This window comes from Nematostella vectensis, chromosome 11 (assembly GCF_932526225.1).
Source record: "Nematostella vectensis chromosome 11, jaNemVect1.1, whole genome shotgun sequence".
NCBI lineage: Eukaryota > Metazoa > Cnidaria > Anthozoa > Actiniaria > Edwardsiidae > Nematostella > Nematostella vectensis.
This window is the reverse complement of record NC_064044.1, coordinates 2,680,939-2,705,985: the sequence shown is the minus strand read 5'-3', so window position 1 is coordinate 2,705,985 and position 25,047 is coordinate 2,680,939. Positions and strand designations below refer to the sequence as shown.

General features: G+C 43.5%; 2 protein-coding genes across 3 annotated transcripts in view; one reads left to right on the top strand and one right to left on the bottom strand.

The window, feature by feature from the left end:
* The first annotated feature begins 3,971 nt into the window (after window positions 1-3,971).
* On the top strand, window positions 3,972-10,202 carry LOC5505760 (ficolin-2). The gene is made up of 6 exons (XM_048734524.1): window positions 3,972-4,293; window positions 4,814-4,960; window positions 5,794-5,922; window positions 7,200-7,285; window positions 8,282-8,585; window positions 9,940-10,202. Exons 1-6 carry the CDS (start codon window positions 3,996-3,998, stop codon window positions 10,200-10,202), a joined length of 1,227 nt encoding a protein of 408 aa, XP_048590481.1. The 5' UTR covers window positions 3,972-3,995.
* Window positions 10,203-11,370: 1,168 nt separating this feature from the next.
* The window catches only part of LOC116613544 (E3 ubiquitin-protein ligase UBR5-like), a 58,332-nt gene continuing 44,655 nt past the window's right edge, over window positions 11,371-25,047 (bottom strand). For both annotated transcript variants that reach the window (XM_032374104.2, XM_048734309.1), the window contains exons 32-46: window positions 24,487-24,985; window positions 23,741-24,051; window positions 23,200-23,441; window positions 22,254-22,416; window positions 21,624-21,892; window positions 20,794-21,116; window positions 19,751-19,976; window positions 18,997-19,217; window positions 18,403-18,530; window positions 17,557-17,736; window positions 17,081-17,165; window positions 16,203-16,472; window positions 14,818-14,965; window positions 13,178-13,263; window positions 11,371-13,025 (exon numbers count right to left, since the gene is read on the bottom strand). In XM_032374104.2, coding sequence (XP_032229995.2) covers window positions 12,813-13,025; window positions 13,178-13,263; window positions 14,818-14,965; window positions 16,203-16,472; window positions 17,081-17,165; window positions 17,557-17,736; window positions 18,403-18,530; window positions 18,997-19,217; window positions 19,751-19,976; window positions 20,794-21,116; window positions 21,624-21,892; window positions 22,254-22,416; window positions 23,200-23,441; window positions 23,741-24,051; window positions 24,487-24,985 — 3,364 coding nt within the window. In that variant the 3' untranslated portion in view covers window positions 11,371-12,812. The remainder of the gene's footprint in view (window positions 13,026-13,177; window positions 13,264-14,817; window positions 14,966-16,202; window positions 16,473-17,080; window positions 17,166-17,556; window positions 17,737-18,402; window positions 18,531-18,996; window positions 19,218-19,750; window positions 19,977-20,793; window positions 21,117-21,623; window positions 21,893-22,253; window positions 22,417-23,199; window positions 23,442-23,740; window positions 24,052-24,486; window positions 24,986-25,047) is intronic.

Here is a 25,047-nt window from a genome sequence, read left to right as displayed (position 1 = left end):
CATGTTTTTAATATTATATGAAATGTCTTTGTAATACAAATATAAAAAGGTGGGCATACATTTCCAAAAAAAAATAATAATCACTTTTCCTTGTCCGGCTTTTAACCTGCAATTGCTTCAAAGTTTGCCCTGTTTTGGTGTATCCATCTGCATGGTCTCCCTGTCTAGATGTATCCCATCTGCATGGTTTCCCTGCCTGGGTGTATCCCATCTGCATGGTTTCCCTGTCTGGGTGTATCCCATCTGCATGGTCTCCCTGTCTTGGTGTATTCCATCTGCATGGTCTCCCTATCTGGGTGTATCCCATCTGCATGGTCTCCCTGTCTGGGTGTATCCCATCTGTATGGACTCCCTGTCTGGGTGTATCCCATCTGCATGGTCTTGGTGTCAGGGTGTATCTGCATGGTCTCTCTGTCTGGGTGCATCCCATCTGACATTTCAAAAGCTATTCAACATGCCTATTGAATATTGATGAGAAATTTAAGCCATTCAAAACACTCGAAGATCGTGTTTAAAATAGCTATCAAATCAAGTAAACAAACAGATAAAAGGAAAGAAACGTCACAACAATTTAGTGAACATTACAATGTTGTGAGCCAAGCTTATAATGGTCATTTTCTCATAATCTATAGATACTGGGGGTGGGAATGTTGCCAGTACCGCACCCCCTACTACTACCACCCTGTACTTTTTGTCTTGAAGAAGGTAATCTCCCTGGTAACAAAATGAATAGGATCTGTAATTATCTATAACCATATTTTCTAAAAAGAATAATCACGTTTATAGGAGCTCCGTTTTAGGCAAAGCCACCATCTATGGATATTTCAACTACATTTTATCACTTGCCTAATCATTCCATACATTTCTAGTACAGTGGCATACATAATAACCTGTTGGCCAAACCTACAAATGAGTTAAAAGAGCTTGAATAAAGTTGAGAAATGTTACAGTGAGGGATTTACACATGCAAAGGCCATATGAAGCACACTGGTCACGTAGCAACCAGGAAAGCAGGGGGGAGGGGTGAGAAAGAGCACTGAAGCATTGTTTGTACTAATGCCCTACAGTTGTAGGCCCCAGTCCCACCCTCTTCCGCCCTTTGTGCTAAAGGGGCATCACATTAAAAGAATGCCCTACAGTAGTAGGCCCCAGTTCCACCCTCTTCCGCCCTTTGTGCTAAAGGGGCATCACATTAAAAGAATGCTATAACCTCCCCTGCTATAACCAAGTATCGAGCCACAAATGAAACGATCTACACATTACTGAAGGCCTGGGTTAGCCCGTGGACACGTTGTGTGACAAACCCCACCCCCCCGGGGGTGGAAGATGGCAGAATTCCAGACTCGTGCAGATATAACAGCTTCGTTATACTTCTTTATATGGTACTCCCCTCATTTCAGACTTTTGGACAACAAACCACGATGTCGGCATGGCAAAAATAACAAACGTGAACCCTGTGTGCGTTGCTATCAGTTTTTATCTACAGGCGCGAATCCAGGATTAAAGTCTAAACTGTGTAGCATAAACTGACAAGCAGGACCTGTCTACGAAAAAGGAGCTTAACACTGTCGCCTCAATAGAATAAAAACATGCTGCTGATACCTAACGTACTAGCTCTAATCATTTTGACATGTTTTAAGTTAAAGAATGTCGATCAACCACTCCTTTGTTATTGTTCATAATTGAAAATTCTTAACAATTATTCGCCGAGGGAGAAGTAAATAGATTCGCTGAGCATGAGGAGAATAGTTGTTTTAGTAAATACTTGGCGGGGACTGAACAAGACACATTTTGCTGTAATTATTTTATCGAATTTCCAACTTTGTTTACCTTTAATAATGGTCCCGCGAAACGAGGTATCGCTTCTGAGCGTTGTTTTGATGTTTGTATCTTTTTGAAGATTTTGCTCGCTCTGAACATTGAGGCCACCAAATCCATTTTGTTTTTCCACACACTGTTTTTAACCACCACGAAATACAGAACCTCCAATGGAGACAATTACGAATTTTGACCAATATTATTTTGTAGACTAGTGGGACTAATTTAATCCCGTTTGACTCGTTTTCACGAATTTGTTCCAAGTAAGTTATTTCTTTCGCTTTGAATCCTCCACAGATGATAAGGTTCAATCACTGAAATAATCCGTTTGATTGTGATACATTTTGTAGCCCTATACTTTGAGTAACTTGTCGTTTTCCTTCGTAAAAAGTGACGATGTGCTGCTTTTGTTTATCGCAATTAAAATTTTAGCAAACTTTGAATTTGTCGGCGCGCGTTGCAAAATCATTTCGGCGGGAAATTGTCAAAACACAGGGAGTTTGAAGCCGATTTTCCGTAAAGAACAATGAATCTAAATCAATTTTAGCAAAATTGCCGTTTTAATATGAAGCTCGATAATTTCGGGTGCTAAAAGTAAGTTTCTTGTAATGGCATTTTTACAAACCGACTCCTCCGGGTTTTAGCGGTAAATAATCTCCTATTATTCCGAGATAGCGAACCAATCAGAGCGCGCGTTCTACGAATGAAGTCTGATACAATATTGACAATATTTGATTAAAAATATCTTGGTTACTCGCTTGAATTAGCCGATGGAAATGGATGCATTGTGTCACTCGGCATTGAGCGGGAGCGTAAAATGGCGGCGTGATTTATTCAGGGTGGTGAAAAGTATTTTCGTGATTCGTGATTGGCCCTAAATTAAATTCGTGATCCCTGAAAAGCCTAAAAATAGATTCGTGAATCGTGATCGGATACTCTATCGTGATCCGTGATTGGGGAATTTTTACTTTTGTGACTTGTGATTTCCCATGCCTAAATTCGTGAAATGTGAACGTAGACACCGAAAATAATTAAAACAATTCGTGTAACGAGAGCGACTGCGAAACAGTGCCCAACTTGACAGCTGTAGTACAATCACTCCCCATCGACATGACGGAAAAACCCTGAACATGCGCACTTTGAAGAAATGGAGAAAGAAGATACAATTTCTCACAATGGCCATCAGTTCCTTGTATTCGGGAGTGATTTTCCCTTTTCAAAACACAAATAAAGTGAGATTGATATGCACATACCCAGATTTTGGCTTTTTATTGCTTATGTTTTCCTTGATCGTCCTTGCTCTATGTATGAGCTCAGGAACGATAAGCTAAAATTTCAATGCACTTTACAAAAAGTCGCATCGATTTAAAAAAAGTCGCATTTGATATTCTGTTTGATATTACTCACTAAGTACTTAGGGGAATTTTCCGCATTATTTGATGTGAAATGAGCTTATTGGAAACGTCAAGTCATGTTTTCCGTTATTTCCTCCCAATCGATTGTAACGGCGTCACGATGCGTGCATTTATACGTAGAAGTAAACATTGATGTCATTGTGTGTTGCTGTTGAAGTGAATCAAGCGCAGACTGATCTATGTATAATTAAATTAAATATCCATGGGCAAAGCAAAAAAATATGGTTGAGGACTAGAAAATAAGAATCCTCAATTAATTGATTACAGGAAAGAGAAATGATTGGTCATTTGTAGAGCTTCTTGGAAACTATCAATTTCTATTGACAAATTGAATAATAAAAGTTTGCCAAAAGGGTGTCAGAGTTTTGTGTTTATCCGAAAAAAAGGGACACATACTACTAACTTCAATAGCCAGTCATCGCAAAAATACTTTAATAAATATAAAAGTTTAACAGACTTTGTGAAAAATACTTTAATAAATATCAAAGTTTAACAGACTTTGTGAAAGCGTGCATATAAAGGCAGCATTGCCGAAATATTGGTGGATTCCCACTGCTCCCAATATTAAGCTACTCCATTATTAACATCCATCTTACCTTTCTAGTTATGAGACTCGTGTTAATCAAACTTCACATGCTGATTGGGGATCTTTTTATTGGTGGCCAAGGCAGCGCGAATCGTACTTTAATAGCTGGAACCCCAAACTGACATTATTTTGATCAAAACCAACGCTAAGGAAGTAAGGCGAAATATTTAATAATTATGCTTACTTATCTCATTTTTACAAGTTTTTTTGTTCTTGCTGAAGCAACGAACGTCTGCCAAAAGCCTTCCATGGTATCGTTTTCCAGGAAACGACTTGTAGAACATGTTATCCGTAAAGTGACTGGCAACAACCAAATGCAGTGTTACGCGGAGTGTGAAAACGATCAGCGCTGTCAGAGCATTAACTATCTTTACGACACCATGGCTTGTGAGCTGAATAATCGGACAAAGGACGCGAGACCGGACGATCTTGTGGACTATGATAGCGGCTGGTATATGCAGAGGGATAACAGAGGTATGTTGATTTATTTGTTTTGATCCTTTCAAATATTCCCAATTGTTTTAAACGCATTGCATATTTCATTGATTGAATGAAAATACGAGGACATTTTTTTTTCTAGACAAACTTTCCTATTTGGGTCATGATTAATTTGTCGTTTTGGATAAGGAATTGGAGTGCTTTTGACACAACACTCAATTTAGAATTGACTTTTAACGATTTAATCAAGGCACCATGGCAAATTACATATTATTCTATTTTGGTGATTTTGATATTTGTTTGAGCCGGCGCGTTTGGTTGCCAATAGGGAATTTTTGCATCGAATTTCGCACGCACAAGACTAGTTGTATTATATTTTGGCCTGCAATAACAAAGTATCGACACAACAAAAACGCCTAGACTATTACTCTAGGCTCTTTGGTATTCATTCAGAAAAACGATCTGAAAATAATGGATTTCGTCGTGATGACAAATCAATGTTTCATACTTTTTAATAAAAGCCAAGTACTTCTTTCTAATTAAAAAAATCTTCCAGTTGCCCTCGGATCCATCGAGGAGTTGCCAGGCAACACATGTGAGGAGATCAAATCAAGCGAATCATGCGCTAGCAGCGGGTGGTATTGGATAGACATAAGAAACACGGGAACCGCGTCGCTCATGGTGTGTGACATGGAGATGGAAGGTAAGATGTGTCACGCGTGCTGTGTGACATGGAGATGGAATGTAAGATGCGTCACGCGTGCTGTGTTACATAGAGATGGAAGATAAGATGTGTCACGCGTGCTGTGTGACATGGAGATGGAAGGTAAGATGTGTCACGCGTGCTGTGTGACATGGAGATGGAATGTAAGATGCGTCACGCGTGGTCTGTTACATGGAGATGAAAGGTAAGATGTGTCACTGTTGTGTGACATGGAGGTGGAAGGTAAGATGTGTCACGCGTGGTGTGTGACATGAAGATGGAAGGTAAGATGTGTCACGCGTTGTCTGTGACATGGAGATGGAAGGTAAGATGTGTCACGCGTTGTGACATGGAGATGAAAGGTAAGATGTGTCATGCTTGGTGCGTGACATGGAGATGGAAGGTAAGATGTGTCACGCGTGTTGTGTGACATGGAGATGGAAGGTAAGATGTGTCACGCGTTGTGACATGGAGATGAAAGGTAAAGATGCGTCATGCGTGGTGTGTGACATGGAGATGGAAGGTAAGATGTGTCACGCATGGTGTGTGACATGAAGAGTGAGAAACAGCGGTTAGGCTACGTTCAAACGTCGTATTATCCATGAGCCGTATTCAATGCAAATGCATGCAAATGAACATGAAACAATCGACTCGATTCATTTGCATTGAATACGGCTCATGGGTAATACGACGTTTGACTTAGCCTTATGGTCAGTGTATAGCATTGAAATAAGCAGCTCAAGCTTGTTGTGTTACATAATTATGTTTAATGTACCTAGAGCCCTATAGTCAGTCTGAGGTTTCCTATTTTTCCATGAAATATTTTATTACAGATATCGATGAGTGTGCGTCCGGAACTCACAAATGTAACGCGAAATCAACGTGCAACAACACAAAGGGCGGTTACAATTGCACGTGTGTTTCAGCTCTCTATGGCAAGATTGATCCGTATAACTGCACGGGTAAGAAACCCTTCGACCTTTTAATCTTACAACTTACTCTAGAGCCAGCATTTTCACCCTTCTCTATTAGTTCCCTTATCGATGAGTTCCCACTTCTATCATTGGCGCAAATATATTTAACAGGACGCTTTTCTTCCCTGAAATTGTTAAAGTGCAACTGGAGGAATAAAGCAGCTAGTGGGTGGCCCTAAAACATTAGGGCCACCTTTATTCTCACGTTAGTGAGAATAAAGATCAAGGTGCATGTAAAGGAGAGAGCAGACATTTTTTTTTTGCAGATAATAAATTCTGCCTGGATTTAAATGGACCTCCTAGTCGTTCGTGCCTGAGAATTAAAATATTCAATTTATGATATTCAATTAATGGTATTCAATTAATGATATTCAATTTACGATATTCACTTAATTATATTCACTTAATGATATTCAATTTATGATATTCAATTTAAAATATTCAATTCATGATATTAAATTTATAATATTAAATTTATGATATTCACGGGCGTGTCACGCCCGTTCCACAATGCGTAAAAGTCAGTCTAAGAATATCATTGCCATCATTGCCATCATTGCCATCATTGCCATCATTGCCATCATTGCCATCATTGCCATCATTGCCATCATTGCCATCATTGCCATCATTGCCATCATTGCCATCATTGCCATCATTGCCATCATTGCCATCATTGCCATCGTTGCCATCATTGCCATCATTGCCATCGTTGCCATCATTGCCATCATTGCCATCATTGCCATCATTGCCATCATTGCCATCATTGCCATCATTGCCATCATTGCCATCATTGCCATCATTGCCATCATTGCCATCGTTGCCATCATTGACATCATTGCCATCGTTGCCATCATTGCCATCATTGCCATCATTGCCATCATTGACATCATTGCCTTGTATAAAGGCAATACCAGAGGATGCTGAACAATATCAAACTAATTTTGGATTAAATATCGGGTTGAACTTTTTTTCAAGAATTTTTAGGAAATTGATATTAGTATTCATAAACAGATGCCATTAGGAAACTAAGATTACTTTTTTTCTCCGAGGTAAGAAATATTTTGGGGTGTCTTTATACACTAACTTGATAGAATGGGACACTATGCAAGAAATGTATTCTATTGCTTTATGATTTTAATTAAATAGTTCTACAGAGAAATTAGGGCAAAGTTGTTCAGGTTATTTTGGCTCCGCACGCTCGCGTATCACCCTGAATTTCTGTCTTCTGCTTCTCATACTAATATCCAAGGAATCATACTTTTCAGAGCTGAATTGTCAATATCACGCGTACATGGGTTCTTCAAGTGGCATTTTTGATATCAAGTACAACAACGAGACGATAGGGATTCAGGTACAATTATCTTAGAAACCAGAGATTCTAAGAATCTGCCTATCCCAGGTGATTACCCTGGAAATCAGAGATTCTAAGAATTTCCATATTCCAGGGGATTACCATGGAAACCAGAGATTCTAATAATTTGCCTATCCCAGGGGATTACCCTGGAAACCAGAGATTCTAAGAATTAACCCATCCCAGGGGATTACCCTGATGGAAACCAAATATTTTAAGAATAAACCTATCCAAGGGGACTACCCTGATGGAAACCAGAGAATCTAAGAATTTGCCTATCCCAGGGGATTACCCTGATGGAAACCAGAGAATCTAAGAATTTGCCTATCCCAGGGGAAAAGGGTTAGAGCATGACAGCAGAGGGGTCGGGCTGAGGGCATATTGGGATAAAAACTTTTATTGGGAGGGTAGTTAGAAGTTAAGTTGTATATGTTTAGGAACGCAGGTCTAACAACCAAAACTTTGCTTATTTTCGCTCAATAATTTCAACATAAAACTTTGCGACTGCTTGTACGCTATGGATGACAATACACACATCACTCCAAACATCTTCTTAGTTTGGTTGTCTGACGATGTTTATACCTTGAGATATTAATATTTTCTTCATCAATGATGTCAGGCATCAAGTGATAATTTTGTTTCACCTCACATGACATCATCCAAGTTTGGTATTCTTACGATTTTTCTATCATAAAATGAATAGAAATTTTGCTTTTGATGACTCCATAAATCACGTGACCATTCTGACCCTTTCGTTACATTCATGAGATATTTAAAGATTTATTGTTAATGCCCCCCCCCTCTTGACACTCACATTAACAAAGTTCGTTGAATGAATTTGGATGGGATATTACATAGAAGTCTTTGAAATGTGATTTTCATTTAGACAAATGACAACATTTGTTTCATATGTTAAAATGACAAGCTAGTAGATGATCATAAATGATGGTTAGAAGAACCATCTGAGATATAGAGTATATATTTCTGTTTCTTCAGTCGATGCAAGTGTATTGCCAAATCGACCAGTCCACCCCCAGGGCCTGGCTTGTATTCCAAAAACGACAAGACGGTAGCGTCGACTTCTATCAAAACTGGACGGCCTACGAAACCGGTTTTGGTAGCCTGTCAAGTGAGTTTTGGCTTGGTCTGATTAACATTCACCGATTGACCAATCAGGGACAGACGACTCTCCGCGTGGAGGTAGAGGACTGGGATGGGAACATGCGGTACGCCGAGTACAGCGATTTTTCTGTGGATAGCGCAGCAAACAAATACAAGCTGACAGCTAGCGGCTACACTGGTAAGTAATGAGTCACGGGGTGGGAATATATCACGCGAAGATAGGGTCACGTGACGGAATACATCACGCGCGAGGCTGGGTCACGGGGTGGGAATATATCACGCGAAGATAGGGTCACGTGACGGAATACATCAAGCGCGAAGCTGGTTCACGGGGTGGGAATATATCACGCGTAAAGATAGGGTCACGTGACGGAATACATCACGCGCGAAGCTGGTTCACGGGGTTGGAATATATCACGCGAAGATAGGGTCACGTGACGGAATACATCACGCGCGAAGCTGGGTCACGGGGTGGGAATATATCACGCGTAAAGCTAGGGTCACGTGACGGAATACATCACGCGCGAGGCTGGGTCACGGGGTGGGAATATATCACGCGAAGATAGGGTCACGTGACGGAATACATCACGCGCGAAGCTGGGTCACGGGGTGGGAATATATCACGCGAAGATAGGGTCACGTGACGGAATACATCACGCGCGAAGCTGGGTCACGGGGTGGGAATACATCACACGCGAAGCAAGGGGTTTGCGTAAGAAGCGGTAAAATGCTGGGCAACAGCTATCACATATAGCTGTTTTGAGTGTTTACAATTAGGGAGAGCCAAATCTCCTCGCCGTTTTCACAGTCCTTCTTTTGCAACATGTTACAAACGACCAATTTCAATTAGGAACTTAGGCCATAAGGCCATAAGAAGTAATGGCTGATAGATGACATTGCCGATATATGCTTTTGTTTTCGCAGTCCTTCTTTTTTTTGCATATGTTTCACACGACCAATTTCAATTAGAGCCATAACAAGTAATGGCTAATAGATGACATTGCCGATATATGCTTTTGTTTTCGCAGTCCTTTTTTGCACATGTTTAACACAAACAATTTTAATTAGAGCCATAACAAGCTATGGCTAACAGATGACATTGTCGATATATGCTTATGTTTTCAGTCCTTTTTTGCACATTTTTCACACGACCAATTTCAATTATAGCCATAACAAGTAATGGCTAATAGATGACATTGCCGATATATGCTTTTGTTTTCGCAGTCCTTTTTGCACATGTTTCACACGAACAATTTTAATTTGAAACGTATATACTTATTTCAAAAATACGTTGTCCTAAAACGCTCAGCCTATACCGTGAGCTAGTATGGGTTTGTTGCTCAGAAATTATTTCCAGGACTTTATTAAATAGACTGTTGTTTTGCTTTGCTGACAGCGCTTAACGAGTTTGCGCCGGTAGTAAAGAATTATATTGTCTGAAACAACATATATTACCCATACTACCTTGCGGTATGGGCGCGTGCGGCAGAGCGATCTTGGACGTTTTTTTTGAAATAGCTGTATGCTTTCAGGAACTGCTGGCGACTCACTTGACTTCCACACCGGGATGTGGTTCAGTACCCCGGAGCAGGATAACGACCTCGCCCCAGTCAACTGCGCGGCCGAGGGCGGGGTTCGCGGAGGGTGGTGGTTTAACTACTGTGTAAAGAGTAATTTGAATGCCTTCTATTATGAGGGTGGTACGTGTCCATTTACATCCGGGATAGTGTGGAGCTCGTGGAGAGGCCCCTCTTACTCTTACAAGCAAGTGAGAATGATGATATCTCAACATTAGGGACGACCATTTGATAATGTCGGGAAGGTAACTTTCTCTATGGAATTTGACCAGGTTTCACTCGTTCTTTTCTCTAAGATTATATGATGATGACGCAATAATTGTTTTTGGAACATTTGGTAGGGCTGATGGTAATATGGTGACGATAATCGTAATGATAACGATATCGGTGTAAGATACCACGACAACGACGATGATCACATATCTCTAAACCATTTTCAAGATTTTTACTATTATCATTTTTGCGTTTTTAACAGTAAAAAATAGAAGCCAATTTTCCAAGTAAGGCGAGTTACGATTGTCAATAAGCATATAAGCCGTTACTTCACAAGTTATTGTAAAACGTTACTGTAAAACGGGATCATATAACATCACCCAAGAGATAAAACGCCGCCGGCTAAAGTGGCTGGGTCATGTCCTCAGGATGGGGCAGGAACGTATCCCAAAGACATCAGCCTTATGGACTCCTATCGGGAAACGTAAGCCTGGACGGCCTAAAACAACTTGGCGAAGAACAATCCAGGCTGAGCTGCTAGAGATGGGATTGACTTGGGGCGAGGCACTAAAAGTTGCAAAGGACCGCCAAGAGTGGCGTCACCGTGTCGCGGCCCTATTTCCCACTAGGGAAGATGGGGATAACTAACTCACAAGTTATCATTAACGCCAGTCAATCATCATCGATCAAGGACCATAATGCAATGCCTAGATATCATTGAGGTCAGTCAATCATAACCGGTCAAGGACCATAATGCAATGCCTAGTTATCATTAAGGACAGTCAATTATCACCAGTCAATGACCATAATGCAATGCCTAGTTATCATCAACGCCAGTCAATTATCACCAGTCAAGGACCATAATGCAATGCCTAGATATCACATTGACGGATGGTATTGATTTTAACGCTAGGAAAGAAGTAATAAAAACGTTTTTTTTTCATTTAAGGAAATATTTTATTCTAAGGCGCGTACCAAGAGGGGGTGCGCAGGGGGGGGGGGGGGGGTTAAGGGGGCACATCCCCCCTGCCAAGGAAGCCAAAAGTTGGGTCATTTCTTCAAATACTATGCTATTATCATATGATATCTGACTGCGCACCCCCCCTCTCTCAGCCAATCCTGGGTGCGCGCCTGATTCCTGCAATGTGCAGCCACACGTAGGTCGCATAAGAATATTTTTAGAAATATTTATTATCTTTAGGATGTTTTTTTTACCTTTACAGACTGCATATAATATAACATATTATATTTCATATTATTGTAATTAAACGGGGGGGAGGGACCCAGGAGATCCAAAGGGAGGGGAGGGGGCGAAGCACCGGTTTCGAGAAAACTGTGGGGGGACCCATTGTTCTTCCGTGGATTTCGTTATATTTCTTGTTATTTTCGAGCCAAATTACAGAAAAAGGAGCCGGGGCCCCTAGATCCGACCCTGTTATACGTATCTCAATTCATCCGCTTGGATGCTAGGTATCACCATCTAGTCTATCCCCATTCCCCCCTTCAGACTATGCATCTTGCTATGGCATAAGGGAATCATTACTCACGAGACCTGTTACAAAGGTGTGCAGTCGTTATGGACTGTGAGGTATGCCCTTGGTGTGCGTGACAGGAGGTCAGATCGAATGCGTAGAGGTGACTAGCTCATATGTTAAAGTATTCTAAACTTAAACCTTTCCAGAGAGTTTATTCAAGTGGCCTTCCATTTTCAATAGTAATTAATTTTAATAGTAAATTAATAGAAACAGTGGCGGATCCAGGGGTGGTTACGTTGGTTTAAAAGAACAAAGCCTTATAAGCAAAATGATGGGACTTGGAAAGCTTTCATGGTTTCGATAAATCGAACCACCCCATGAAATATTCTAGATCCGCCATAAGCGGGAAAAATAATAAAAAATCAAGCACTTAAATCAGCATAGTTTAGACATTATACTATTTAACATTATACTTTAGTATACATAAGTTTGCAATAAAAAATAATCACGAAAACCATCAAAAGGGAGTATACATTTGTCACAGGTTTAGAATATTTTCTAGAAAAATGTACATACCCCTTACCGGCTCAAGAGCGTCGAGTAAAAAAGGCGGAGAGCCATATTTCATGTCTCAGAGTTTCCAGGAAAAAAGAAAAAAAAACAACAACAACAACAAACAACCATTTGTGTTCCGTGCAACAAATGTTGTGCAAAAAATAATCTTGGAAAGAACGCGTAGCACAACCTTACGCAAGAGGGAGATCATACAAAATGAGTTTATTCAATTTACACACAGAACAGAAACGTTGCTTGTCTTTGTGTCAATAAGCATTCGTAAGCATATCGGCGGTCGCTCGGGTTCCCGAGATCGTTTCGGTAACTTGTCGATAGTCTTCACTCCGATCTTTTGAAGCTTCACGGGCAGGTTTCTAGTTTTGTTTCTAGTCTCTGGTCGCCATAGCGAGTAAACATAACGCGAACTTCTTCAAGCGTCTTTTAAGATTGATAAACAAATCTCAACGAATCGGCTTAGAACCTCGTCGGGCACCAATCTGGTCAGCGGATTGGCTTGAGCCCATTCTTTTGGTCAGCTGGCACTGACCTTACTTGGGTGTCTGGTCAGCGGAGTTCCCTGGCAGTCTAGACAAAGCCAAATGTCTTGGTCTTGATAGCAAGGAGAAGCTTGCTCTTTAGGATAGCCCGCGATGAGTACAGCGGCATGTAGAGCCTGCTGATACACGTGTTAGCGGTCGGCAGCTGGTGGTCATGCGCAGGTTTGACGGTGACGGATGGCTTGGGCTGGAAACCCTCCTCGCTGGCTGGCAGCGCGGGACTGGACGTCCAGAAATACACCTGAGACAGACATTTCACTATGAATCAAAACTCATAACGAACTAGGAAATACGACTACGATAGGCATAACGACCGAAATACCATTAATTATGGCATCTAATCAACTCTATAGGTGTAAGAAGCTGGGGCCTTGGGTGGTATTTGCAGCTTACCAAGTCTTGTCTCTCGGTGTTGCTCATCTTCTCAACGATGGACCAGAACCACTTTTTGAACTTTAACAGCTTTTCTGCGCCAGCTCCTGTCAGAAAGTAACATAAGAGCCAATATGATCACGTGACAATACAAGAACACGGAGCACCATTAGAACCTATATGATCACATGATAATACAAGAACACGGAGCACCATTAGAACCTATATGATCACATGACAATACAAGAACACGGAGCACCATTAGAACCTATATGATCACATGACAATACAAGAACACGGAGCACCATTAGAACCTATATGATCACGTGACAATACAAGAACACGGAGCACCATTAGAACCTATATGATCACATGATAATACAAGAACACGGAGCACCATTAGAACCTATATGATCACATGACAATACAAGAACACGGAGCACCATTAGAACCTATATGATCACATGACAATACAAGAACACGGAGCACCATTAGAACCTATATGATCACGTGACAATACAAGAACACGGAGCACCATTAGAACCTATATGATCACGTGACAATACAAGAACACGGAGCACCATTAGAACCTATATGATCACGTGACAATACAAGAACACGGAGCACCATTAGAACCTATATGATCACATGACAATACAAGAACACGGAGCACCATTAGAACCTATATGATCACATGACAATACAAGAACACGGAGCACCATTAGAACCTATATGATCACATGACAATACAAAAACACGGAGCACCATTAGAACCTATATGATCACATGACAATACAAGAACACAGAGCACCATTAGAACCTATATGATCACATGACAATACAAGAACACGGAGCACCATTAGAACCTATATGATCACATGACAATACAAGAACACGGAGCACCATTAGAACCTATATGATCACATGACAATACAAGAACACGGAGCACCATTAGAACCTATATGATCACATGACCATACAAGAACACGGAGCACCATTAGAACCTATATGATCACATGACAATACAAGAACACGGAGCACCATTAGAACCTATATGATCACATGACAATACAAGAACACGGAGCACCATTAGAACCTATATGATCACATGACAATACAAGAACACGGAGCACCATTAGAACCTATATGATCACATGGCAATACAAGAACACGGAGCACCATTAGAACCTATATGATCACATGACAATACAAGAACACGGAGCACCATTAGAACCTATATGATCACGTGACAATACAAGAACACGGAGCACCATTAGAACCTATATGATCACGTGACAATACAAGAACACGGAGCACCATTAGAACCTATATGATCACGTGACAATACAAGAACACGGAGCACCATTAGAACCTATATGATCACGTGACAATACAAGAACACGGAGCACCATTAGAACCTATATGATCACGTGACAATACAAGAACACGGAGCACCATTAGAACATATATGATCACGTGAAAATATCAACCGATCAAGCGACATGATAAAACCAATTGTCTATTACACTTAAAAATGGTCGCGCGAGAAAATTAACCAATCAGGCAAAAGAGTCTTTGCGTGACTGTAATTCGGGCCTAGGCACAATCATCTAGCCAACAGATAACGGTACGTTATCGGTATGTGTTCACGTGATACGTACCGCCAGTCTCGTCGTTGAAAGAGGTATAGGACATCAGTTGTTGTACACTTATCTCGCCGCAGCCGTTTAGCAGCAACCGGAAGTCCTCGGCCGTAAGACACTCAAGCGAAGACGATGGGATCACATCCAGTACACCTTCACGCATGCTCTGTGGACGCAGAGGTTAAACCACGTTTACATGGGGCCAAAGCACAGGTTTAAGCCACGTTTACATGGGGCCAATATTACAAGTTTAAACCACGTTCACATTGGGCCAGTAACACGTGAAACAAAGGGTTTTGCCCCGTTAACAGGCCCAATAACTATACACAGTGTTTAACAATGGTACACCAGGAACACAAGGTAATTTGGCCCAGTTCACAAAGGAAAACATTCTATTTTTTCTCATTAGATTGGACACACTTTGACCTTGGCCGCAAAACTTCCTTCACACAAATAACTCGGTGCGTACATAGCTTTGATTTGAATCCTATTATCAACAGCTTAGGCCTAGTTTAAAGGCCGCATTAACGTCGCATTAAATTCAGCCGTATTAAATTTGTACAATTTTATATATGGTTTATTCGGCGTCTAAAACCATTTTATACGGCCGGTCGAATTAAATACGGGTCTGCGAGATAATACGCCTGGTCCAGGCGCCATAGGACGGCTTAAGTCAGATACGGTTTAGACGCCGTATTATCCATGCGCCGTTATAGAATGCATAGGTTATTAGAATGCAAATGTAGCTAAACCGACAAAATAAGGCTATAAGACGGCGTTGGTTTTAAACGCCGAATTAGGTCCCAGCCGTAGCAAATATTTATTTTAATTAAGTCACGAAAAGGATTATCCAGCTGTTTAAAATAAAGTTTTAGCTAAAACCTTTCGCCTGTGCGTTTTACAACCTCGTTTTGAACATTGTATTTATTGGTCTTTTTCTTTTTTCGTCAAATGGCGACGTACCAGAAACCCACGTCTCGATAAACTCGCAATTTTATTATCAAGCACACAGAACACTAATTTCGTTTTTGCCAATTTGCATGCCTGCTTTTCTACTCGAAAAAGCATAATACTTCATGTAGCCATCGATATGGTTAGGGTTTGGGTTAGGGTCAGAATCCAGGACACACTATATTGGTGGCTATATGAAGTTTCAACCCGCGAAACGAGCCATGTACCGCTGTCATTGTGATAGCGCGGGCACTACTCGACATCCCGCTAGAACTAAATCATATACCTACGCCTCATTTAATACGCCGTCTAAAACCACCGCTATATTTACGTCGACTAAAATTCGAATTTTATACGGCGCGACGTTAATTCGGCCTTTAAACTAGGCCCTAATCTGTTGTAAATGACCTGGGCATTCGGTAGTCTAGTGTACCGGAAGTGACGTCACTGACCTGTAAGGCCCTCTTGGTGCTAGTGACCATCCGATAGTCTGCGTACAGGCGCACGTACTCCTGAACGTTGGATGCCGTCACCGCCACGTCCTTCCCCCCCCTCATCAGGTCGACAAGTGCCCCCCCTTCCTCAGGTGTCAGGTGGATGTTGAAGGTCAGGTCGAGAGTGTGGAATTTCTGCTCCGCGTCCGGTGACTCAGCGAGCGCTAGCAAGTGTCGTAAGCTCTCGTATAGGACGGGATCGAAGAACGCTAAGTCGTGCCATCCGACCTGTCACAGAGAACAACGTGAAACGAGTGGGAAATGTGATGGTTCGAAATATTTGTACCATGTGATCACAACGTCTCTCACAAAGGAAGATGTAAGAAAACCCTGGGTAGATCGCGCCGGATAGAGAAGACACCATTACCATACTTTATTCACATCGTATACATTTTAGCGCAAATTGGTTTGTGAAGCTTTTACACATTCACAAAAAGTGACTATAAGTACGCCCAGTAGCAGTTCCCCTGTTCCTTATTTTCCCTTGATAATGTGTTCCAAACAATTGCAACACATTACCAAGGGTAGGGGATGGGAGGAGGTGGGGGGGTTGGTCTCCTGTTCCTTATTATCCTTTTATAATGTGTTCCAAACAATTGCAACACATTACCAAGGGAGGGGAGGGGAGGGGGGTGGGGGGTTAGTCCCTGTTCCTTATTTTCCTTTGATAATGTGTTCCAAACAATTGCAACACATTACCAAGGGAGGGGAGGGGAGGGGGTGGGGGGTTAGTCCCTGTTCCTTATTTTCCCTTGATAATGTGTTCCAAACAATTGCAACACATTACCAAGGGAGGGGAGGGGGGGGGGGGGAGGTGGTTAGGGTGTATCTCGTACCCGCCGTCCGAGGATAAACTTGATAACATGTCTGTTGAATGTCAGCGTGCACAGCTCGTTCTGGAGTAAACAAAGGCCGATAATCCTGGAAAAACAGAGATCCAGTCAAATAAACAGGCAGACAGAATAGACAGACAGAAACCGATGGACAACAGACAGACGCTTAGAAATAGTCAGACGGACGGACAGACAGACGGAGAGAAACAGATGGACAACAAACAGACGCTTAGAAATAGTCAGACGGACGGACAGAAACAGATGGACAAACAGACAGAAGCTTAGAAATAGTCACACAGAAGGACGGATAAGCAGCGAGACAGACGGACAGACGTGCAGACCGAGAGAGATGAACAAAAAGACAATTAAAAAGTCTGACAGACGGACGGACGAGCAGCTAGACGGACGGACTCACGTACAGATGGACAGGCAGGCTGTCAGAGACAGACAGACGCTTAGACACAGACAGACGAACATACCTTCCAACGTTCCTGTAGCAGTTGAGCCGGTCGTCCGTGTACTGGCCGGGTCTGGGCGAGTAGTAGCCCGCCTTGCCAGGCTGATAGAAAAGCGGGGTGTGCTCCTCAGCGGACTCCTCTTGCTCACTGACCGGGGCAGAAGCCACGGACTCTTCCTCCGCAGGCTCTTTGCTTAAATTCCTGCGCAAAACACACGCTTGTACTTTTTAGTTTTTGAAGTATATGAGAAAGTTTGTTTGCTGGTCAATTTTGTCGTCTTTAGTAAAGGTATACCCTGGTTCCTGGTTCCAAATTTTAAAAGGTATTACTATATTAGAAACCCGCTTATTCGAACTGATGCCTAGGTATACACCTTAGAACCCCTCTAATTCGAACTCCAAGGGAAAATACAATTACTTTGAGTAGGTGGAGATTTGGGACCTTATTACGCGGCCTTTCTGGCCTCCGAAACTTCGTACAAATCATATTATTTAGGTAGAAAAGAGAAGGAAGCACGAGACTGGGAACTGTGGCAAGTGAAAACGGGATTCAATTAAAAAAAATTGAAAATATAGGTCATATTCAGTGGTAATACCGATTTTTTCGCGGTTAAAAATACAATACTCGGGAGCTGGTTTAACACCAAAGAAAGGCTTAAAACTAAGTAATGATTAAACAGATATTACAAAATGTTGCTGTCTTGTGTGCTTGTTGTTTGCTTGCTTTTGGCGGGAATAAACATGCACGACCTATTGCAAGCGCCAGTCTCTCTCTGGTGTAAAACCCACAGGTCTCCCAAGCATTATGATTTTAATTATAATTCGGAGCTACCTAGTCACTCGAGTTAGCGTGGTTGTGTGACCTTACTTGGCTTCGTTGATGACGTCAACAGCCTCGTCCACGCGCTGAACCAGGGTGTCCTCACTGGCGAGGAGGAGGAGGAGCTGAGCTGGTGACAGCTCTAACAGCATCCCCGTGATCCTGCTGGCGAGAGCCTACATGGGGGAGCAAAACCAAGCTAGAATTTGTACTTGAACGGTAACATCTCATGGCCGGTTTTGAGACACGTCTATATGTGTAAGAGGAAAACAACTTTACCGGTTTGAGGGTGTGTTTATACTTGTGGGGTACACCGCCTTACCGGTTTAAGGGCGTGTCTATTAATGCAGGAAGTGTACACCGCCTTACCGGGTTAAGGGCGTGTCTACACATGTTAGGGTACACCGCCTTACAGTGTTAAGGGCGTGTCTATTAATGCAGGAAGGGTACACCGCCTTACCGGTTTAAGGGCGTGTCTACACATGTTAGGGTACACCGCCTTACCGTGTTAAGGGCGTGTCTATTAATGCAGGAAGGGTACACCGCCTTACCGGGTTAAGGGCGTGTCTACACATGTTAGGGTACACCGCCTTACCGTGTTAAGGGCGTGTCTATTAATGCAGGGAGGGTACACCGCCTTACCGGTTTAAGGGCATGTACGCGGGGGTACAATCTCTCGCCTAGCGACTGGCGGTGGTAGGGTAGGGGGTCACCATCCGTGTCATCCCCATCAGTGCTAGGTGTGCCGCTACAGTAGAATGGCCTGGCATCTGCAGACAGCGTGCGGCGTGACTCCCTGTCACGGTGGTCACGGCGCTTGTGTCGGTAGGAGGACAGGGCGCGGCGTAGACGCTGGACTGTACCTGAAAGGATGGGCATTCGAGATACAGTTCATCCTGTTTAAGCAGGCCAATCACGCTGTCATTTTATTTGCTCCCGCTCAACGCCTAGTGACCCAGAGAATCCATTTCCTTTGGCTAACTCAAACGAGTAACCAAGATATTTCAATCATATCGTAAATAACATATCAGACTTCATTCTTAGATTGTTATTTTCAAGTTTCCTTGCGAATATACCGCTGTATTTTCAATGATAAACAATAAAAAAGGCGATTTGGTGATTCTTTAACGTTATAAAAAAGATAGACAGCAACCGCAAAAAAATACAAAAACTGTGAAAGCAGTGTGGAAGTTTCCTTGAGGATGTGACTGATAATTTAGAACAGATGGCCTGTTGAACAGCGCGGATTCTAATATATTCTTTTGTCTTTTAACGGACCTTCGGAAGTAAACTGGTGAGACTGCGGCTTTAACTTCCCCATCCGTCACTGCTTGACGTGCACTCCGTCTTGACGTGCACTCTGCCTTGACGTGAACTCCGCCTCACCCAATCTTACCTTTATGACACGTGTCCAGGGGCGGCAGTTTTTCTCCTGATAGCAGAGCTTCGCTGAGCGCCGTGTAGAAGCTACGCGCCACTCCGCTCCCCTCCCCCTGCTCGTCCTTGAAGGAGACTTTTACCCGGTGGATGGTCATTGGACGTGACCTTGGGCCACGGCGGCCGAACTGATTATTGAGCTGACGGAACGACTGCTGGATGATGGTGGCGCGACCTCGCTCAACCTGATGAAGAGATCAGGTAGGAGGGCAACCATGTTAGGTCATGTTATTACTTCTTTCTTTACACCAAGCTATGTGAGGTCACGCAGTCATGTCAATATCATAATCTAGCTAGGTCATGTAACACAATCCCACCCGATTAATGTCACGTACTCACCCTGGTCGCGCTATTCAAGCTCACACACCCACCTCATGCCTTCATCTCTATATTCATGTCACGCTATATTTATGTCACGCCCTCACCTCTATATTTATGTCACGCAATGTAAGTTCACGGACTCACCTCTATATTCATGTCACGCCCTCACCTCTATATTCATGTCACGCAATGTAAGTTCACGGACTCACCTCTATATTCATGTCACGCTATATTTATGTCACGCCCTCACCTCTATATTCATGTCAAGCAATGTAAGTTCACGTTCTAACATCTATATTCATGTCACGCTATATTTATGTCACGCCCTCACCTCTATATTCATGTCACGCAATGTAAGTTCACAGACTCACCTCTATATTCATGTCACGCTATGTCAGTTCACGCACTCACCTCTATATTCATGTCACGCTATGTCAGTTCACGCCCTTACCTCTATATTCATGTCACGCTATGTCAGTTCACGCCCTTACCTCTATATTCATGTCACGCTATGTAGGTTCACGGACTCACCTCTTTATTCATGTCACGCTATGTCAGTTCACGCCCTTACCTCTATATTCATGTCACGCTATGTAGGTTCACGCACTCACCTCTATATTCATGTTAGGCTATGTCAGTTCTTACGTCCATTCTTCCCTTATATTCATGTCACGCACTCACCTCTATATTCATGTCACGTTGGGCTGAGTTTCTCAGTCTCTCCATTTCCCGCCTGAACTTGGTCTCATTCACGTCAAATCTGCCGAGCTCACCAAGAACAGAAGAAGGCTCGGACCCAACGTCCTCAAGGAACACTCGGCCAAAGAGCTCCACGCACAGGCGCCACCGGCCTAGTAACGAGTTGGCTGACGTGCCGCCATGAATGGACGACGAGGGCTGGGCACTAGCTGACGAGGGGGACTGGGTAGGCGACGTGGTGGTCTGAGTACTGGCGGAAGTGGAGGCTTGGGCACTAGCGGACGTAGAGGCTTGTGCTTCCTTATCTTAAATAGAATCAAAATTAGGCTCTTATTTCATCTCGTTGTTTTTGAACGTGGTTATGATGAAAAAAAAAACAGTCAAGGGAAGTCTGCTGATCCAAATTGCGTGCCGCATGGTTTATAATTAAAACCCTAACCCCATGAAAATTAGGTATCAATTTCAGTAGAGAATTCTATCCCATCTAAGGGTAGAGAGAGGTGGATTTAAATAACCCAAATCATCATGTACAATATTTACAATTTTTTTCTTAACATATAAACATTAATCTACTTCAACAAAATACAGTTAAACCCAATTAACTTGAACCCCCAAGGGATATGGAAAACGGTGCGAGTTGGCGGGGAGTTACCCGAGTAGAAATAACTGAACATTAGTCTCAAAATAATTTGAGATCAGACAGAGTTAAGAAGGAGTACGATTTACCGGGTCCCACTCTTTATACAACCAAGAATGGAAGGTAGTTTTAAAGTATTGAAAAACATTACCAAACGAACGCAACATAGAATTACCTCTCATTTCTGTATCCCCCGCACCATCACTCTTCTCTGTCACACCTGCTTGCGTGACCGTCACGTCAGGCCGTGACAGGGCCATAGTGCGTGACGCTTGCTTGCCTTTGTGGCGATCCTGGCCTGCGCCAAACAGCTGCTCCCTGCGCGCATTAGGATGGAGCAGGTGTGGCTGGCACGCCAGGGGTAACGCCTCCTCCAGTGGTGTGTTAAACGGGTCAGGCGGCTCACATCCAAGCACAGTGGTGGAATCCGTACGCACGAAATACCTGATAAGCAGTTAGTTAAGCAGCAAGTTAAACTGTGAGCCCGAGGGTGGAGGATCGTCCATGTAAAACAAGGATCGTGTTCTCATGAATAACAAAAGAAGTTTAATCTTGTAGTCAGAGAAATGTAAAAAAAAATGGTGTCTAGACGCGCCATACGCGTCTCACGTGCGTCTCGTTGCGTACTTATTTGATCATGACGCACGCTGTGACGTCGTCTGTGCATCTATTAGAGAACAGACGCACAAAAAATGAGATCTATTTGTTAAGTATCTTAGCGGATTTCCTAGTAAAGTTGGGTGGTACCTTTTGCACCTCCTTAACCCCCCTGGCCACGGGCCTGTGTCTGTTCGTAGGATCGTACCTGTGCAGGGATCCAGGAGGAGGCGGTGTCGGCATGGGCTCGTCTTCCACAGCCTCCGTGTCATCGTCGTACTCGTCATCTCTCCGCGAGCAATCCTCATCCTCGATATCCTCACTCCCTTCCTCGTCCGGTTCTCCCACTTCCGGGACAACACTGCTTGTACCTGAGACAATGCTCAATGTCATAACATAGAATTACATGCAATAATATACTTTACAAATAATAATAATTGAATACCAAAGCACGCCATTTTAACTGCCTCCTTCACTAGCGATTAAAGGTCGGCGTGAGATTATTCAATTCTTCTTACACACGGGCTTATATTTTTTACACGGTATTTGTGAACGTGGTAGTAGTAGAGTGGAATATATACGTTTGAAGTAGAGTGGGTGTGAAATAGTTTACATATGATGATGACGACAGAAAACGCACTGAAGGCGTTTCAATGTGACATGGCTTGGGGGGGAGGGTGGGGCTGAAGCTGCTTGCATGTTATTGGGATGGTTGCGGGTTTGGAGGGGCCTGAAGTAGCTTACATGTGATGGTAGCGGGTTTGGAGGGGCCTGAAGTAGCTTACATGTGATGGTAGCGGGTTGGAAGGGGCCTGAAGTAGCTTACATGTGATGGTAACGGGTTGGGAGGGGCCTGAAGTAGCTTACATGTGATGGTAGCGGGTTGGGAGGGGCCTGAAGTAGCTTACATGTGATGGTAGCGGGTTGGGAGGGGCCTGAAGTAGCTTACATGTGATGGTAGCGGGTTGGGAGGGGCCTGAAGTAACTTACATGTGATGGTAGCGGGTTGGGAGGGGCCTGAAGTAGCTTACATGTGATGGTAGCGGGTTGGGAGGGGCCTGAAGTAACTTACATGTGATGGTAGCGGGTTGGGAGGGGCCTGAAGTAGCTTACATGTGATGGTAGCGGGTTGGGAGGGGCCTGAAGTAGCTTACATGTGATGGAAGTGGGTGGAGAGGCACTGGAGACGTTCCACTGTGACATGGCCTGGGGGTTGTTGCGCAGGTAGTAGATCAGCGCGTCCAGGACATATGCAACATGACGGAGGGCAGACACGTCTAGTTTAGGCAGCGTGTCTCCATGTTCGTTACACTGGCCCCGTAGCAGCGACAGCACATACTGGAGGAAGTCCTGGCGACCAGCATCCGGGGTACTCACACTTGGCGTCACTTGACGTCTAAATGGAGCAGGCCATTAGTTAATACCGTACTTAGAACAAAAGGAGGAATGCAAGAACGAGGACTACGTTTAGTAAGTGAGCTACGCAAATGGGCTTCGTTGGCTTCCTTAAGATGCTTTGTACTAAACTGATCCAAAGTGTTTAAGGGTCTGTAGAAGCTATCAGAAGATTTTACCACATTGAATTGATGCACCACAGACAAAACAATAGAACGGAAATATAATAGAACAATGAGGTAATCTAGCCATTCCTGTTAGGACTTATGAACGGGCTTCTGCACTTCTGTGATTATTTACCTTCGCCTCTTACTCTCCCAGGACCTGAGGATGGCTGCGTCCTCCCTTACTCGCCGGTCCTTGGAGGCGGTCTTTGGGTGTGGATCATGTAGGGGGTGAGACGGGTGAGTGGAGTCGGTAGCGGCAGACAGGGAGAGTCCAAACCTCAGCTGAGACTCGGTGCAGTCTAACACAGTCTCCATCCACTCCCAGCAAGGCTGCAGCCCCCAGTCCACCAGGCTACAGCACTCTCGAACAGTGGCTGGGGTTGGGGTAAGGAATGTGGGTGGTAGTGTGGACTGAGGGTTGGCGTTACGTAGGAGGTCCGTTATCTGGTGAACAAGAACAGTTAGTATGAAGAATGTTACAGTAATGTTACATTCATCTGCCGGACGTACTGGTGCAAGCGCAATTCTTTAAGGCACGTTATCACTTGCAATTTTTGTTAAACGAATTTTGCAGCAACCATGGTCATAATCATATTCCAAGACAAACTGGGCGGGGAAAAAGGTTTTGAAAATAGCAACGGTAATGGTAATTTGAAAGTTTCAATGCATCGATTTGAACTCAACCCTTCAAGTATGATCGAATAGTCTGAAACAAATTTGAAATCTGTGGCCTTGAAAGTGTGGCGAGTTTACAGGCTGTTTACTCGCATGAATTTAGGTGCAATAAAATTGTCAAAAAATTGAAGCTTACAAATATTGAATTTTGTTTATACAATACACTCACTATAAACTAGTCCATTTTGCTGCCCCCAGACTAACCTCTCGAACAACAATGCCAAATGCTCTCGCAAGCGCACTGGTGGAGTTCCCCATGCGATCAGTTGTTGGCGTCCCAGTCAGGTCATTGGCCCCAGTTGCTGCCGATGCCCCATTGCTTGCGCCAGTCCGCCGCAGTGTCCCTGAGTCCATATAGATAAACCCTGATGCATTGGAGGTCTGGGCAGTAGCCAGGCTAGTTCCCGTACTGCGGGGCTGGTTGGGGCGGATCGCCCACTGCATAACATGAGGGGAGGACCGGGAGGGCTCAGAGGCTGTTGCAGCCGCTGCTCGACTAGGTACCTCCACCATGTTCTCCTGCCCACCATCGTTGTCATCCCTATCATGCATTTCTGCATCATCTTCTTCTTCCTCTTCCTCATCTTCCCCAGTGGATGACTCCTCCTCGCTGTAAAAGTCCCCATGGTCACCCTGGCTTGCACTGTCAGAGCCAATGAGGGAGCCTGGGACACGACTGCGGCGTTCGGTTTCTCCAACATTGCTACCAAGTAAATAAATTATTCTATCGTCAAATGTGATTAGCGGAGGTTTTAATAAGATCTG